General features: G+C 43.2%; 1 protein-coding gene across 4 annotated transcripts in view; it reads left to right on the top strand.

The window, feature by feature from the left end:
• The window catches only part of NUP93 (nucleoporin 93), a 132348-nt gene extending 120248 nt beyond the window's left edge, over positions 1–12100 (top strand). For all 4 annotated transcript variants that reach the window (XM_084644580.1, XM_084644583.1, XM_084644581.1 and 1 more), the window contains 2 exons: positions 3560–3688; positions 11869–12100. In XM_084644580.1, the coding sequence (XP_084500706.1) occupies positions 3560–3688; positions 11869–11979 (240 nt within the window). In that variant the 3' untranslated portion in view covers positions 11980–12100. The remainder of the gene's footprint in view (positions 1–3559; positions 3689–11868) is intronic.
• Positions 12101–15883: the final 3783 nt, after the last annotated feature.

The following is a 15883-nucleotide window of genomic DNA, read 5'->3' as shown; positions in this document are numbered from 1 at the left end:
TCGGTTCAGCAACTACTTGTTGAAGGAATCCATCAGCTATCGCATCTAGGAAAATCTGAGCCCTATTATTATTACTAGCACTCATCCTCCAGTCTATATCTGGGAAGTTAAAGTCTCCCATGATCACACAGTTTCCATTAGTATTTACTTTATTAAAAACATTAAAAAGGGCTCTATCCATATCCAAATTAGATCCCGGCGGTCTATAGCACACCCCAAGCACTATCCCAGGGGAGGCTCTAATAGTTTTCTTCCCCAATTTAATTATTGCCCAGACAGACTCAGTCATATCCATTTCATCGCTTCTTATTTCTTTACATTCTATCTCATCATTGATATACAGTGCTACTCCACCACCTTTACCTTTTTTTCGGTCTTTCCTAAACAGCACATACCCCTCAATACCTGTAGCCCAGTCATGACTACCATTCCACCAGGTCTCTGTTATACCTATAATATCTGGTTTCACTTCCTGCACCAGTAACTCCAGTTCCTCCATTTTGTTACCCAGGCTCCTTGCATTAGTGTACAAACATCTTAATTTTTGCTGTTTGGCCTCACTCACATTCTGTACCCTATTAGGCACGGTTATTTTACTACCAGTATAACCTATTAGACTTGTATCTACACTGCCCTTCCTCCTACCTACAGCTGTATCCACTCTTACTTCATTTTCTTTCCACTCTATGCTAAATTCTGGCGTGGAGATTACCTGGACATCTCCCAACCATCTCCCCCAAATTCCTAGTTTAAAGCTCTCTTAATCAGTTGTGCCAGCCTCCATCCTAGAAGTCTATTTCCTTCCCTACTCAGATGAAGTCCATCCCGAGAGAACTGTCCTCTATCCATGAATGCCTCCCAATGGCCATACATCCCAAAGCCCTCCTTATAGCACCACTGCCTAAGCCATCTATTGATAGTCATAATCTTGTCACACCTTTGTTGCCCTTCTCTAGGAACAGGCAGAATCCCACTAAAGATCACCTGAGCCTCAATTTCCTTAAGCGTCCTCCCCAGCCTAACATAGTCTCCCTTAATACTTTCCAGTGAGAATCTAGCCGTATCATTTGTTCCCACATGAAGGATAATTAGGGGATTCTTTCCCGCTCCCTTTAGAATCCTTTTTAACCTCAGGTCTACATCCCGTATCTTAGCACCTGGAAGACAGCACACCCTCCTATTTTCTGGATCAGCTCTGGTTACAGGCCTATCTATTCTTCTCAATAAAGAGTCCCCAATCACATAGACCTGCCTTTTCCTAGTGACGGTGCTATTCTCCAGTCTATCCCCTGTTCCCTCTGGCTGCAAGTTTTTTCCATTCCCATTCTCCCTTGTAATCCTTTTTAACCCATCCTGTATCCTCCTGGGGCTCATATTTGGTGTAATCTCCATTAACTCTTCCCCTTTTCCTATAGGACTAACCGCTCTTCTCTTCTTCCTTGCCCTGTCACCTTCAGTGACTACCTGCTGAGCCCCTTCTTCATTTTCCAACTCTGCAAACCTATTCTGAAGCTCTATTTCTCCTTCACTAGCCCGTCTTTTCCTCTGCCTAGTTCTTTTAGTCACATGCTTCCACTGACCACTTTCCTCACCCAGTCTCCCCTCAGAATTCCCTAGTCCTGCTTCCATCTGCAAGTCTGAGCTTTTCCCTTCAGATACCTCATGTCTTTGCTCCATAATCTGCTCAAACCCCTTCCTAAACTCTACCAGACTTTCCACCTGCATCTCCAAACCTCTGATCTTTTCCTCCATCAGCTCTATCAGACGGCATTTCATGCAGACAAAACTCTTACCAGGTGCCCCCTCCAGGATCATGTACATACCACAGCTTCCACATCCAGTCATCTTCATTGTGTCATCTGCTACATGGGTCACTCCCACTGCCACCTCTGAATCTGTCATAGCCTTCCCACCTAAATCCTGTTAATCTGGGAAACACAAACCACACCAAAACACCACCACCCACAGCAAAACCAAACCCCACACAAGCACCACAAGACAAACTCCGCTTTCAAACTCCCACTCAAACTCCCTTGTTTACAGCTCTGTTTGCTAGCTCCTGTGCTGCTGCAGCTGTCTGTGCTGCTGCCTGACTGGCTGCTACCTTTATAGGACCCCTAGTCAGTGAAGCCCCGCCCCCTAATCAGGGCTCAGCTTCTCTCCCAGCACAAAGCCCCTACAAGCCTCTACACATACAAATACTACCAATACAAAGCCAAACAAACACAAATACCTTCTCCTCCAACAGAACTCCCACTCAAACTCCCCTGTTTACAGCTCTGTTTGCTAGCTCCTGTGCTGCTGCAGATGAAAGGCTTGTGAATGAATGAATGACATTTCCCTTCAAGCCTTAGAATTTATTGATTCCTTCCTGACTCATACATGTGGTAGACTGTTGCCCTAAAGTCACTTCCCTGTAATCAAACTGCTTTAGATTCTAACAGATGCAAATCCAGCTGAAGAGTTTAATATTGTGGGTCTTGACTCTTTTTGCTTGTAAATTCACCCATCTTCAAAGTACTAGCTGAGGTGGTAAAAGAAGGATTTTCCTACCATTTATTCTATCATGATGGTTAGTGGTAGGATGAAGCATCCTGAGCAGCCTTTACTGTGCTTTCTATCATCTTAGCACAAAAACTAGTATCCAAATGACCACCATGCCCATAGCTAATGCCACAGAATTTTAGGGAAAAAAAACCCCTCACTGTTGCAGCATAAGTGATGGTAGCAGTAGGGGGAATTTTCTAACATTCCATAGCATGGCCCATCTGTAAAGCATCCTCTCTGCCTACCAGTTTCTAATGAAGAACCACAGCCTTTTGACATAAGGGTTAGATCAGAATTTAAAAGAGAAGAGTGTCTGGAGCCATTTGAAAGCAATCTCTTCAGTGTAATACCCGGTTTCGAATACTGAATAGTGGTTGTCTTTGTTGGCCTTTCAAGTCCCCCAGTTCAGTTGATCTCATAACAACATTTTTAAGAAAATGTCTTGCTTGGTATTGTCAGCTTGGAAATGAACACAGGAGTAGGAAACTGACCGAATGAGTGACAGCCTAATGCTCAGGGACTGTGCCCATGCTGATGTGACAGCATTGCTGTCATCTCTTGACTCTGTTTGGAGCAATGAATCATACAGTACTAAGAATGGAAAAGGTACTCTTTTCAGTTTCACTCTTCATGTCCTAGATCAGTAGATCAAGTCTGTAGTGTCTTCATGGAAACCTTGGAAATCTGTCCTGTTTAGCAGCAGTTCAGCTGATGTCATCAACTTTTTTCTTCCCTCCGGTTTTATTTCTTTGGATATTTGCCATAAATCAGCGTATTTTGTTTCTTCAGAGTTCATATTCTTCTGCTGCTCATTCCCCACCTGAAGTCACAATCCTCTATTCGTTATGACCCAGTCATCTTCAAATCAAGTTAATTATGAGGTGGCATTTCTCAACACATCCTTCTGTATAAACAACAGATAGTGCTAGGCTTTCTGACCTCTTGTACTAACAGCAATGACTCCATATTGACCTGCTCTTCTTTCCCTTGTGTTCTTTTTTTCTTTGCATAGATCAGACACAATTTATCTGAGGTCCTTCTTGCGACCATGAATATTTTGTTCACGCAATACAAGAGGATGAAAGGCACAAGCCCTGCCACTCCTGCAAGACCCCAGCGTGTAATGGAGGATAGAGATTCGGTAAGGTTATAGTCCTTATCGTCGGTCAGTGATGTTTTCTGAATGCTTTCTTCTTTTGTTTCAAGATTTTGGGTCTCAAATGTATGTAACAATGAACCTCAGATGGTCACTATCTTAGACTGACTTGTTCTTCACTTACAAGACAGCTTGCTTAGGGTATGTCTACATTCCAGTTAACCCAGGCTCTTAGCTGGGCTTTAGCCTGTGATCCACACACACAAATCTCTGACCGGGTTTGGAGGCACTTTAAGCCTCGGCTACCTGACCTGGCTAGGGACGTGGGTTAGAACCCAAGCATTGCATTGACTGAGGCTTGAGCCTGCCCACTTTGTAGTGAGGATGCAGGCTTAAAAAAAAGGGTAAAGACAAAGATTTATGGGGGCTCAACCCTTTAATGTTGGGAAAGAATGTCATTGTAAATCGCACTACCCTAATTTTTAAAATGTAGTTACATCCTGTACCCTCTCTTATCAAGAAAAGTGTGATAAATTTGCCCATTGATGGGATCTTTATTAGCTATTGCCCCATAACTAATGCACTGAATCCAATGATTGATGCAGTGGATTTGACTGTTACACCGTTCACTATTAAGAACCTGACTCCCTCTCCTCCTGTCATTTAGGTTAGTGCTTTGTCCCTGATGTTGCAAAACAGATTTCTAGATCTTGTTTCCATTTTAACCTGAGTGGGGTGGGGTGAGGGGGAGGGATTTAAGGGACCCCACGATCCCAAAACTTCCACACCAAGGAAACATGGAAGGAACATGTAGAAATTCCTCAAGGGCAGCGAAATAAACCTCCAGTATGTGTCACTGCAGGGACAGACTTTAAACTGAACTAGAGAGTTTTCAGTATTACTGGTTACAACTGGGACCAAACCTCAAGTCTTTACGCAGGTAAACCTCCCATGGATAGGCCTGAGTGAGGAGTACAGGAACTTGGCCTTTAATTTAACTGGTTGGGGGGAAAAAATCAATTCCCCCTTTAGAGTTAATAACAACTCAGGTCGTAGTCAGCTTTATTTCCTGTGTTTATCACATACGAGGCAAATACTATAGCTTGACTTGCACATTTCAGTGTTAGAGAGAACCTTTTCCACAATAGATACATTTAAAAGAGAGTAAAGTTTACATTTTTTAAAAATCAAGGTGATAAAGTACCTTTTTGCTTTGATGTACAGTCTATACTTGTATAGGTTATTTTAAACACAAAACCCAATCTTGCAATAACAATTGTAGCCTAGAGTGGCAGAAGCAAAGAAGGACTTTTAGCAGTTGGGCTGTCACGTCACTTTGAACTTACTCTTATGAGAAGCAATCTCAGAATAATGCAAGATAATACCTGTAATATAATAATACCTGTAATATTATCCCAGAACTGGCGTAAGGGTGGAGGAGAGGCAGCCTTAGCTCCAAAGTCCCTTGCTTTTAAGTTAAGCCCTTTCCTTCTACTGTGTGTTTTGTTCATGTTTCACAGTGTTGTGCCGTATTGTGTAGGTTCTGTTTTCTGCCATCTCCACTGAGGTATAACTCCAGCAAGTCCCATTGCAAGGTGCATGGTTCTTCAGGGATTATAAAACTGATCATTGACAGGATTAGCTGCTAGCTAGCAGGACTTTGCATAATACGAAACTTATGTTTTCCGGAGCCATTATAATGTCAGCTTCTTTGCTGTGAAGGTGTTCAGTGAGCAGCCTGTGCATTCCTATGCTATTGCAGTTGTGGACAGCTGCTGATTATTTTCCTTGTTTAAAAATCCTTTTAACTTTTATATTTCAGGCATGAAAGCTTGTTACCTGGCTTTCTAGCCTAGTTATGGCATCGTAGCTATTTGGTGGTGATCAGAGGCACAACTGGATTTCGGTTTCAGTACCATCCCACTTCTGTGCAACAGGAGCTTACTGTTAGACGTTGCAGTGGGCGGTATGGCTGCTGTGCCCTGTTCAGTGGAGTCACTTGTGGGAGAAGAGGACAGTGGTGTTGATCATAGCTCCACAAGAATGAAGACATCTCCCTCCTGTGGAATTAGTTACATTTGCTGGGGGATGTAAAAAAACCACAAAACTATGGCCACCATCCTCTCCTTCCTTCTGCAAAGAAGAGCTCAGACCCACAGATCTGACCCCTGGGGCATGGAAGGGGAGGTATTTAATGGCTCTCTAGCGTGCTTCCCTTTCGCCGTACCATGCAGAAACCCCACCGGGGTGGGATGGCTCTGTGGCATTCCAGTTTCACTGTTGTTGGGGTGCTTATTTTTTGGTGGGGGGAGTGGATGAGAGAAGGAAGGGGCCTTGCTCCAGCAAAATCTCGCCCACCCAAATCAGCAGGGGAAGCCAACACAAGTTCCTGTAGAGCACTTCCCCTCTGCAGATTTGGAAAATACAAACCTGCCCCTCCCGGGGAGAGATTCTAGGGAAAGCTCCTGGCAGCCTGGCTCTTGTCAGCATTGTCCAGGGGACTTGACAAGATGAGGAGAGGCTGGGCAGCAGTGTAGAGTCAAAGGTTATTCACAGAGAGATCCGTTACCTTCATCAGATCTCTAGAGACCTGCAACTGCCTCCTGGAGCCCTTTAGCTTCTTCAGTGGTAGGGGACCCCTCCTCTCTTCGGGAGAACTAATAGGAAATGTCACAAATAGCACTTCTTGCAGTTTCCTGTCCCCATTTAGGTTATTCCTACTCAGAGGAGAATGGGACCCTGAGTTAGAAGAACCTAATTCTCTTAATCGCCACTTAAATGTGCCCACTGTTGCCAAATAGGGCCACTGGGGTGACCATCTTGAGCCATATTCCAGTGAAATCAGGGGGAGTTGTATAGGTCCATATAGAGCACACAGCAATGGGGATGTGCGCGTGCGCTTTTTCAATCTTCCTGCTTCCATTAAAATAATAAGCATCATCTCTAGCTTTCCTAATGCCAGTTGAAAGCCAAGCTACCTTTTAAAATATTTTTTAAATAGCCAGGTTTTTAAGTAGAGCAATTTTTAGGAATTTATTTAATGATGAAATTAATTGGCATCGTGGATTAAGAAACAAAATCCTATCCAGCCAGACCTGGTCTGTTTGCCAAGTTTCAGTCCGAAACAGCAAGCCACATTACGATCTGGGAAAGCATGTTTTTAATGGCAGCGGCAGCTAAACCCTAATTAACACGTCACTGCCATGTAATACACTCACCCAGTGATTTGCTATTAACTCTTTGGGACAGCTGAAGGGCATTCTCCTGGCAGAGGAAGTGAAAAAGCCACAGTGCGTTTTTTATTTGCAGTTGTTTTTTTTTCAAGGCACAAGTGAAAGTTGCGTTGTTTTGTTTTGTTGATTTCTTCCTGAATGTTCCTTGAGGAATTACAACCAATGGAACACCTACATCTCTCAGCTTCTTTTAACCTTCTCTGAAAACCACCACCCCTTACTGATGAGTTACTGCTGGGGTTCAGAATGGCTTTTTAAAAATATGTTGACTTCCATATCATCGCCAATGAAAAGATAAGGGGAACAGCAAATGCACTGACTTTAAAGAGGTTTGCTCAGCATTTATTCCCTGCTCCTCAGTGTTAGTATTCATCATAGGAATAATCTCCTGCCTTTCTATACAGCGCTTTCATCTCAAAGAATCATCCCGCACTTTTACAAACGTAACCGATTCCATTCTACTCAGTGATCACTTCGCCCACTGCTAATATGCAGCCCACCTGTGGGGCAAAATGTGGCTGCCCAGCAACTGTGCCCAACAGCTTAGGGAGAGCGTAAAAGAAAAATGTTGACAGTGGGAGAAAATACAGGGGTGATTCAGAGTCTGTGTACAGAAAGTTTTCATCTGATTTGGGATTTGGCTAGGTTACAGAGATTAATATCCCCTATCTCACTTAATAATTTTCCTGCCATTGCAGAGGCCTCAGGCATTGGTAGCAACTTTCTCCCTTCTGTCCTCTGCCTGAGGACTGAAATGCCTTAGGGTATGTCTACACTGCAATGTAAACCCAAGGTTAGTGGGACTCGAGTCAGCTGACCCACGTGAGGGAACCCTGGGCTTGAGCATCTACACTGTATTTTAACCCTGTGTTAAGAGTTTTCTAACTTGTGCTCGAACCTAGGGCTCTGGTGTCCACAATGCAGTGCACAAACCCGAGTCGAAGTAACTCTGTCCCACAGTCTCTAGTGCTCCCCCCTGCCCTCCAAAGTATCGTTGGTCTAGCCCTAGGACCGTGCTGCACTGTGGGGAAAAGTTACTGCCCGCCCTGCACTTTACCAGGAAGCAGCTCACTTTGCAAAAGGCTTGATGGGTTCTTTCTCCATTGCAAACCCAGGAAGCCCTCTGATAGTGTGCTTGCAAATCGGTGATCAGAACAGAATGGGTTAACGCTGACCTGAGCTTATCATAGAATCATAGAATATCAGGGTTGGAAGGGACCCCAGAAGGTCATCTAGTCCAACCCCCCGCTCGAAGCAGGACCAATTCCCAGTTAAATCATCCCAGCCAGGGCTTTGTCAAGCCTGACCTTAAAAACCTCTAAGGAAGGAGATTCTACCACCTCCCTAGGTAACACATTCCAGTGTTTCACCACCCTCTTAGTGAAAAAGTTTTTCCTAATATCCAATCTAAACCTCCCCCACTGCAACTTGAGACCATTACTCCTCGTTCTGTCATCTGCTACCATTGAGAACAGTCTAGAGCCATCCTCTTTGGAACCCCCTTTCAGGTAGTTGAAAGCAGCTATCAAATCCCCCCTCATTCTTCTCTTCTGCAGGCTAAACAATCCCAGCTCCCTCAGCCTCTCCTCATAACTCATGTGTTCCAGTCCCCTAATCATTTTTGTTGCCCTTCTCTGGACTCTCTCCAATTTATCCACATCCTTCTTGAAGTGTGGGGCCCAAAACTGGACACAGTACTCCAGATGAGGCCTCACCAATGTCGAATAGAGGGGAACGATCACGTCCCTCGATCTGCTCGCTATGCCCCTACTTATACATCCCAAAATGCCGTTGGCCTTCTTGGCAACAAGGGCACACTGCTGACTCATATCCAGCTTCTCGTCCACTGTCACCCCTAGGTCCTTTTCTGCAGAACTGCTGCCTAGCCATTCGGTCCTTAGTCTGTAGCTGTGCATTGGGTTCTTCCGTCCTAAGTGCAGGACCCTGCACTTATCCTTATTGAACCTCATCAGATTCCTTTTGGCCCAATCTTCCAATTGGTCTAGGTCCTTCTGTATCCTATCCCTCCCCTCCAGCGTATCTACCACTCCTCCCAGTTTAGTATCATCCGCAAATTTGCTGAGAGTGCAATCCACACCATCCTCCAGATCATTTATGAAGATATTGAATAAAACCGGCCCCAGGACCGACCCTTGGGGCACTCCACTTGATACCGGCTGCCAACTAGACATGGAGCCATTGATCACTACCCGTTGAGCCCGACAATTTAGCCAGCTTTCTACCCACCTTATAGTGCATTCATCCAGCCCATACTTCCTTAACTTGCTGACAAGAATACTATGGGAGACCGTGTCAAAAGCTTTGCTAAAGTCAAGAAACAATACATCCACTGCTTTCCCTTCATCCACAGAACCAGTAATCTCATCATAAAAGGCGATTAGATTAGTCAGGCATGACCTTCCCTTGGTGAATCCATGCTGGCTGTTCCTGATCACTTTCCTCTCATGCAAGTGCTTCAGGATTGATTCTTTGAGGACCTGCTCCATGATTTTTCCAGGGACCGAGGTGAGGCTGACTGGCCTGTAGTTCCCAGGATCTTCCTTCTTCCCTTTTTTAAAGATTGGCACTACATTAGCCTTTTTCCAGTCATCCGGGACTTCCCCGGTTCGCCACGAGTTTTCAAAGATAATGGCCAGTGGCTCTGCAATCACAGCCGCCAATTCCTTCAGCACTCTCGGATGCAACTCGTCCGGCCCCATGGACTTGTGCACGTCCAGCTTTTCTAAATAGTCCCTAACCGCCTCTATCTCCACAGAGGGCTGGCCATCTCTTCCGCATTTTGTGATGCCCAGCGCAGCTTTTATCATGGCTTCCATTTTCAGCAGAATGGATTGCAGATTGTTGGGACAGAGCGGGCTAAGGAAGTTGTCCCATGGAATTGTGGGATATTTCCGGCTCACTCCTGGTACCTGAGTCAAGTGGGGCTGCATCTATGCTGCAAAGCAGTCGGGCTCAGACCCTGGGTCCTGGCTTAACTCGAACTTGGACCCTCCAGCCCTGCAGAGTCTTTGGACCCTGGGTCCGAGCCCTGGGTAGGCACAATTGCAGTGTAGACACAAGGGGAATTAGGCTTGAGCCTGGGCTCAAGCACGGGCTTACGTTTCAGTGTAGACATACCCTCAGTGAAACCCAGGTTACTGGGCTCGACACACGACTAACTGGGTGAAATTTAATTGCCTCTAATATACAGGAGGTCAGGCTAGATGATCTGATGGTCCCTTCTGGCCTTAAACTCTCTGAAATATATTAAATAACCTACTGTCTCATAAATTGCAATGGGATCTGAGCGACTGCAGATCGTCAGAACCTTGGCTTTGCATCTCCCTTGAGAGGTCACCTCCAGCAATGAATTGCTGCTGCAGTGGTTCAACCCTGACTCGGCGGGAAGAGTGCCCCCTGTTGAATCACCAGCAGCACTGCTTGCAGCACGTTGGTGTTCTTGGAGGCCTCTCATCCAAATCCTTACTCAGCCCAACCTTGCTTACCTTGGGAGGGATGACCAACAGGATTGCAGCCCCGGATCAAAATGTGCTGATGTATTGCAGCTGAGGCCGTCTAGTTTTGTGTAGTGCCATACCTTTAGAAAACAGAGCTGAAGTCCCTCTGATCCTCCCTTCCCAGGGGTTTATACACATGTTATTTATATATCACAAGTGGAATAAAATGACGTTTGATCTCCGTATTAAATGAAAATTGTTTAGTATTTTCCTATAATATTATTAATCCAATTTTCCTTACATTTGAGACACTGGATTTATGCATTAGCCAAATGTGGATGCCCTTATTAAATTACATCCAGCCAGGTTCTGTTTCCATTGGCCAAATAACCGGTGTAATATTGTACTGAAAAGGGAGGGTCTTGCCCAGACAGGGTGCCGGGGTGCTGTTGTTACTGACTCCAATTATACAATAGGGTTCAATAACTCTGCAGTTTGTAAATCCCTGTACCCTGATTCATCCTGCCCTTGATTAACCATTGATATGCCCACAACAATCATAGTTGCTTCAACTTCCCAATTCATCCAGCAGACTGAAGAATGATCTTGTCTCATTATGTCTCTAAACACAGACTTTTCAGTATAACAATTTAAGTATACTTCATGTTTAGGAGGAAAACCTTACTGCAGGCTAACAAAAAGCCTCAGTTTTCAGCCTCAGATTTATTATGCACAGACTATGGCTAACCTAACCATGTAACCTGAAACATTTTCAAGATCCCGGAGTTGGTTTTTACGCATTTAATTTTTTTAATTCAGGAAATTTAAGAAAAATAGTTTTGGATGCTGCAGCTGCAGCTTGGCCACCTTTGTGCACGTGTCGTATTTTCTGTTACAGTAGAGGGTGTTAACTTTAATTTAATACCTTTATAGGCCTGATTCTCAGTTATGTTCACTGCTGTGGCAGAGCAAAGGCACTTTACAAGGAGTATAACCCACTCTGCCAGTGTGGGTAAGGGCCTTAGTGTAATAGAGAATGAAGACCTAAATGTATGTGTAGTGTGGCTGACTTCCAGGATCAATAAGTTTGTATTTCCTCTCATTTGTGCTTTAAAGTGTCAATTGTCACATTGCATTGATGTGATTTTTTTTTTTTTTGCATTTCGTAGTCCTCTTTTAAAGTAGAGAAGAATTTTGATACAGTGATGGAAATCAGTGAGATTGTTCTTGCAGCAGGGTAATACTCTGTTGCTGAAAAAGCCTTTTCTGGGGAAACTTTACATCAATGGGATTTTTAAATGAATGGGTGACTGAACATACTTTTGACAGTCACAAATGAAAATAATTGGATTTCCTTGCTAAACGTGGAGAAGCATTGTCAGAAGAGTAACAGTGTGAAAGAAAGATTATCTGTGCCTGTTTGATTTGGGAGTGTTTAATAAATGAGTCTTTAAATGAACCACTGTTCAGAGTTGAATGGTATTTCGATGGACCTAATTTAAAGTAACCAGTACTTAATTTTTTTATTTCTTAGCAACTCCGATCCCAAGCTCGTGCACTGATAACGTTTGCTGGAATGATCCCCTACAGAACGTCAGGAGACACGAATGCAAGACTGGTGCAGATGGAGGTCCTTATGAATTAGCACAGATGCTTTCAGTTAGAACTGTAGCATCCCCTTCCTGTCATTAGCTCTTTAAGCAGATGGGCCCAATATCATTTTGTATCCTGTATTTTTGTCAATGAAAATAAATTTCTTTGGTTTATATTTGTTTTTGACATCTTTTTATTTTCACCGATTTGTATTTTTTTATTCGTTTTTTAACCATTGCTTTATAGAAAAACATGCTTTAAGTAAATGGGCTGCCATACGGAGAGAGATGGGGTAGCTGTTATTTTTGGAGAGGTCAGTAAACTACTGTAGAGTACAATCAGGAAGTGACAGAGGAAGCTTTTAATGGCAATGCACTTTTCTCTGATTTGAGCATTTAATAACCACACAGCTTGGAAATCTTCACCTTTTTGGGCTTCTTTGAAAAATGAAGGTAATTTATAAGTTGAAAATATGTATATGTTCTTTGTCTTACATAAGAGCTGCTGTACATAGCATACATTGTTCTCTTGTGAATAACTATATACCTTTATATGCTGCAGTTCAGCTTTACATAGAATAGGTAGAGTTGGCAGAATTAGACTTTTATTTTTTAAAGTTTTGATGAATAATGTCAGTTTATTTTTCGTATTTTTAATTTTTATCAATTTAAATGTTCACAGTTGCAGGACATTGAGTTTTAAGCACACTTTTCAATTTCTATCTATTTTAAATTTTTCACAGTTGCAGGAAATTACAGGGAGGTCAGACAATAATTATTTAATGACGATTAGACACTGCAATTGTAAAAAATCAAAAGCTTTCTAACACAAATTGTCAACATCCCTTCAAAATGTACAAAGTAAATATCCTTAAATCAAACTGTAATAAGTTCTCATGCAGCATTTTCCTTACTTTGCCTATCTTGTAAATTTAGATGATCAATGGAAATATTTTTTTTTCATGGATTAGGGTGTGTGGTGAAATGGATGTTTACTGACTTTTTTTCTGATAAAAATCTAACCCTTCCAAGCCTAAGGAAACTGACACTTCAGAGGAGGTTTAAAATATGAGGCCAGATTCTGAGCTTACAAACGCTGGTGGAGATCCAATCTAACTGCACTGACGCCTTTGCAGGAATCGGTGAGGTTTCCAAAGAAAAACAGAAACTACTGTAACTGATTCAAAAGGATGATATTTCAGAAAAAGATTTGAACAGAAGAGTCTCATTAAATACCAGTCACTTTTTAGCCAGTCAAGACTTCAGGTTGCCATGACACAGTGTACAATTTACCCCCAGGTTAGAATGCTAGAGATCTGAAAGAGGAAGACCAAAATGTTCAAATGTGGGTGTCTGACGCAGGGTACAGTTCCCGTGGTAGCAAGTACCCACAATTCCAACTGTTGTCACTAAGAGTTCTGGGTGCTTAACACCTTTGAAAATCAGTGCTGCAGTGTGGATTTTAGGTGACTAAACTTAGGCACCCAAGTTTGAAAATGTTGACTGAAGTGTGTCATCAGGAAGGCCCAGGGATTGGATTGTATGAAAACTCACGGTCTAAAATACACTTGTATATAGCGGCCTATCCATCTTAAAAATGGAATGGGACAGATACCAGCTCTTAGCCTTTTTGCTCCTGGTCCTCCATAGCACCTGCTGTGTAGCTTTTCAGATCATGGAAATGTCCGGACATACATGGTTAGAAGCACAGCAGGTGTGTTCCAAAGAGACGAACCAGCAGTCAAGAGGTTAATACACAGAATAGTACCAGCTTTCCCATCTCGGTGCCCAGGATGGGAAGAACTGGTTTCCTATTTTGCATCACTGAGTAGGATTCGTAACATGTGTAGAGGGATATATAAACACACTGCTAGTTGCTGTTCTGAGTGACTTGCAAACTATTGGGTCAGATTTTTCTCACCAGCTTTTACCACACCTTTGTTATGCCTAATTTTGTCAACTTGTCTCTGCTTTACAAGAAACCACAAGACAGCACGCAGCGGGAGACTTAGTCCTGGGGAGTTCTAGACTGTTAGAAAGACGACTGTTACTGGTATTGATCATCTGTATAGCGCCACAAATGTATGTGGTGCTCTACAAAATATGACACGTTCTCTGGCCTGAAGAGCGTAAAGTGCAAGGAAGGACAGGAGGAGGCATAAGATGAGAGCACAGTTAAGGGAGGGGATGTTGAGATACCTAAACGTTATTCGGGGCTTGTCTACACTTACCAGGGATTGATGCGTGGCAATCAATACATGGGTGGTAGATTTAACGGGTCTAGTGAAGACCTGCTAAATCAACCACGGATCGCTCTCCCGTCGACTCCTGTATTCCACCGGAACGAGAAGAGTAGGGGGAGTCAACAGGAGAGCGTCTCCTGTCGGCATAGCACAGTGTGGACCCCGCAGTAAGTAGATCTAAGCTACGTCGACCTGAGTCGCACTACTAGCGTAACTCAAATTGCGTAGTTCAGATCGACTTTCACACATAGTGTAGACAAGGCCTGGAGGATGTATTGGAGTGATCCTACATACCAGCTAACTGCCTACATTATGGTTTCATAATGAAAAAAATCACTAATTCAACATGAAAATCTCCTGTCTTTAATATTTCTGGTATGTTTGGGCATTTCCTGATATGACCCACTTCACCACTTAGTCTGATCTGCTAGAGAGCACAGGGCTGTAAACTAGACAAGAGAGTGGGGCGTCTTTTCTAAAGCCAACTGTTTAATAATCATTGACCAAATTATTTCACTTGTGTTTTTTCAGGTGAAGTCCAGTCCCCTCTCTTTCCTTCCCCAATTCTCCACCTGTCTGTACGTCAGCAAGTGCACTAACTGGACGTCCTTAGTCGTTACCTTATAACACCCTATGTAATACAGGACCCGAGGAATCATGCCTTGTCCTAAGGCAGCACTGGAACTGCTCCCTCTCCGAAGAGATCACCTTGAGAGGAGCAGGCCTTTTTCCTGAAAGGCCTGCTTGTTTATAATTCCATCCCCTTGGTTATTTGCATTGGTGCATCTTCACAGTGAGATGGAAGACTTCCCGTTGCTTGTTTTTATTACTGTAGTTTCCAGTGCATGTTTGTCTTGGTGGCTTGTGTGTTACTTGTTCCCGCTCTGGTTAGCTATTAAGCCATGTTATTTTATTGGTGTAATTTTGTTCTTGAATTTGGATGATTAAAGGTCTCTTGGTCCTTTGCACAGCTGATGATTGTTTTTTCAAACCTGGTCTATTAGGATGCTGTTGCAGAGGCATCCAACAGATCTGGGGGAAATGGTAGATGTGATATATTTTGATTTTAGTGAGGATTTTGACATAGTGCCACGTGACAGTCTCCTAAGCAAAATAGGGAAATGTGGTCTAGATGAAATTACTATAAAGTGCAAAAAGAAAAGGAGGACTTGTGGCACCTTAGAGACTAACCAATTTATTTGAGCATAAGCTTTCGTGAGCTACAGCTCACTTCATTGGATGCATACTGTGGAAAATACAGAAGATCTTTTTATACACACAAAGCATGAAAAAATGGGTGTTTACCTTTTTTCATGCTTTGTGTGTATAAAAAGATCTTCTGTATTTTCCACAGTATGCATCCGATGAAGTGAGCTGTAGCTCACGAAAGCTTATGCTCAAATAAATTGGTTAGTCTCTAAGGTGCCACAAGTCCTCCTTTTCTTTTTGCGAATACAGACTAACTCGGCTGTTACTCTGAAACCTACTACAAAGTGGGTGCACAACTGGCTGAAAGACTTTAGTCAAAGAGTAGTTATCAATGGTTTGCTGTCACACTGGGAGGATGCATCTACTGGGGGTCCCAGAGTTATCCGTTCTGGCACTATTCAATATTTTCATTAATGGATAATGGAATGCAGAGTATGCTTAGAAAATCTGCAGATGACACCAGCTGCGGGGGGTTGCAAGCACTCTAAAGGCCAGGAATATAATT

Source organism: Lepidochelys olivacea, assembly GCF_965140295.1.
Source record: "Lepidochelys olivacea isolate rLepOli2 genome assembly, chromosome: 12".
NCBI classification, from domain to species: Eukaryota; Metazoa; Chordata; order Testudines; family Cheloniidae; genus Lepidochelys; species Lepidochelys olivacea.
The sequence above is the reverse complement of the archived record's forward strand: the minus strand, read 5'-3'. Positions and strand labels throughout refer to the sequence as shown.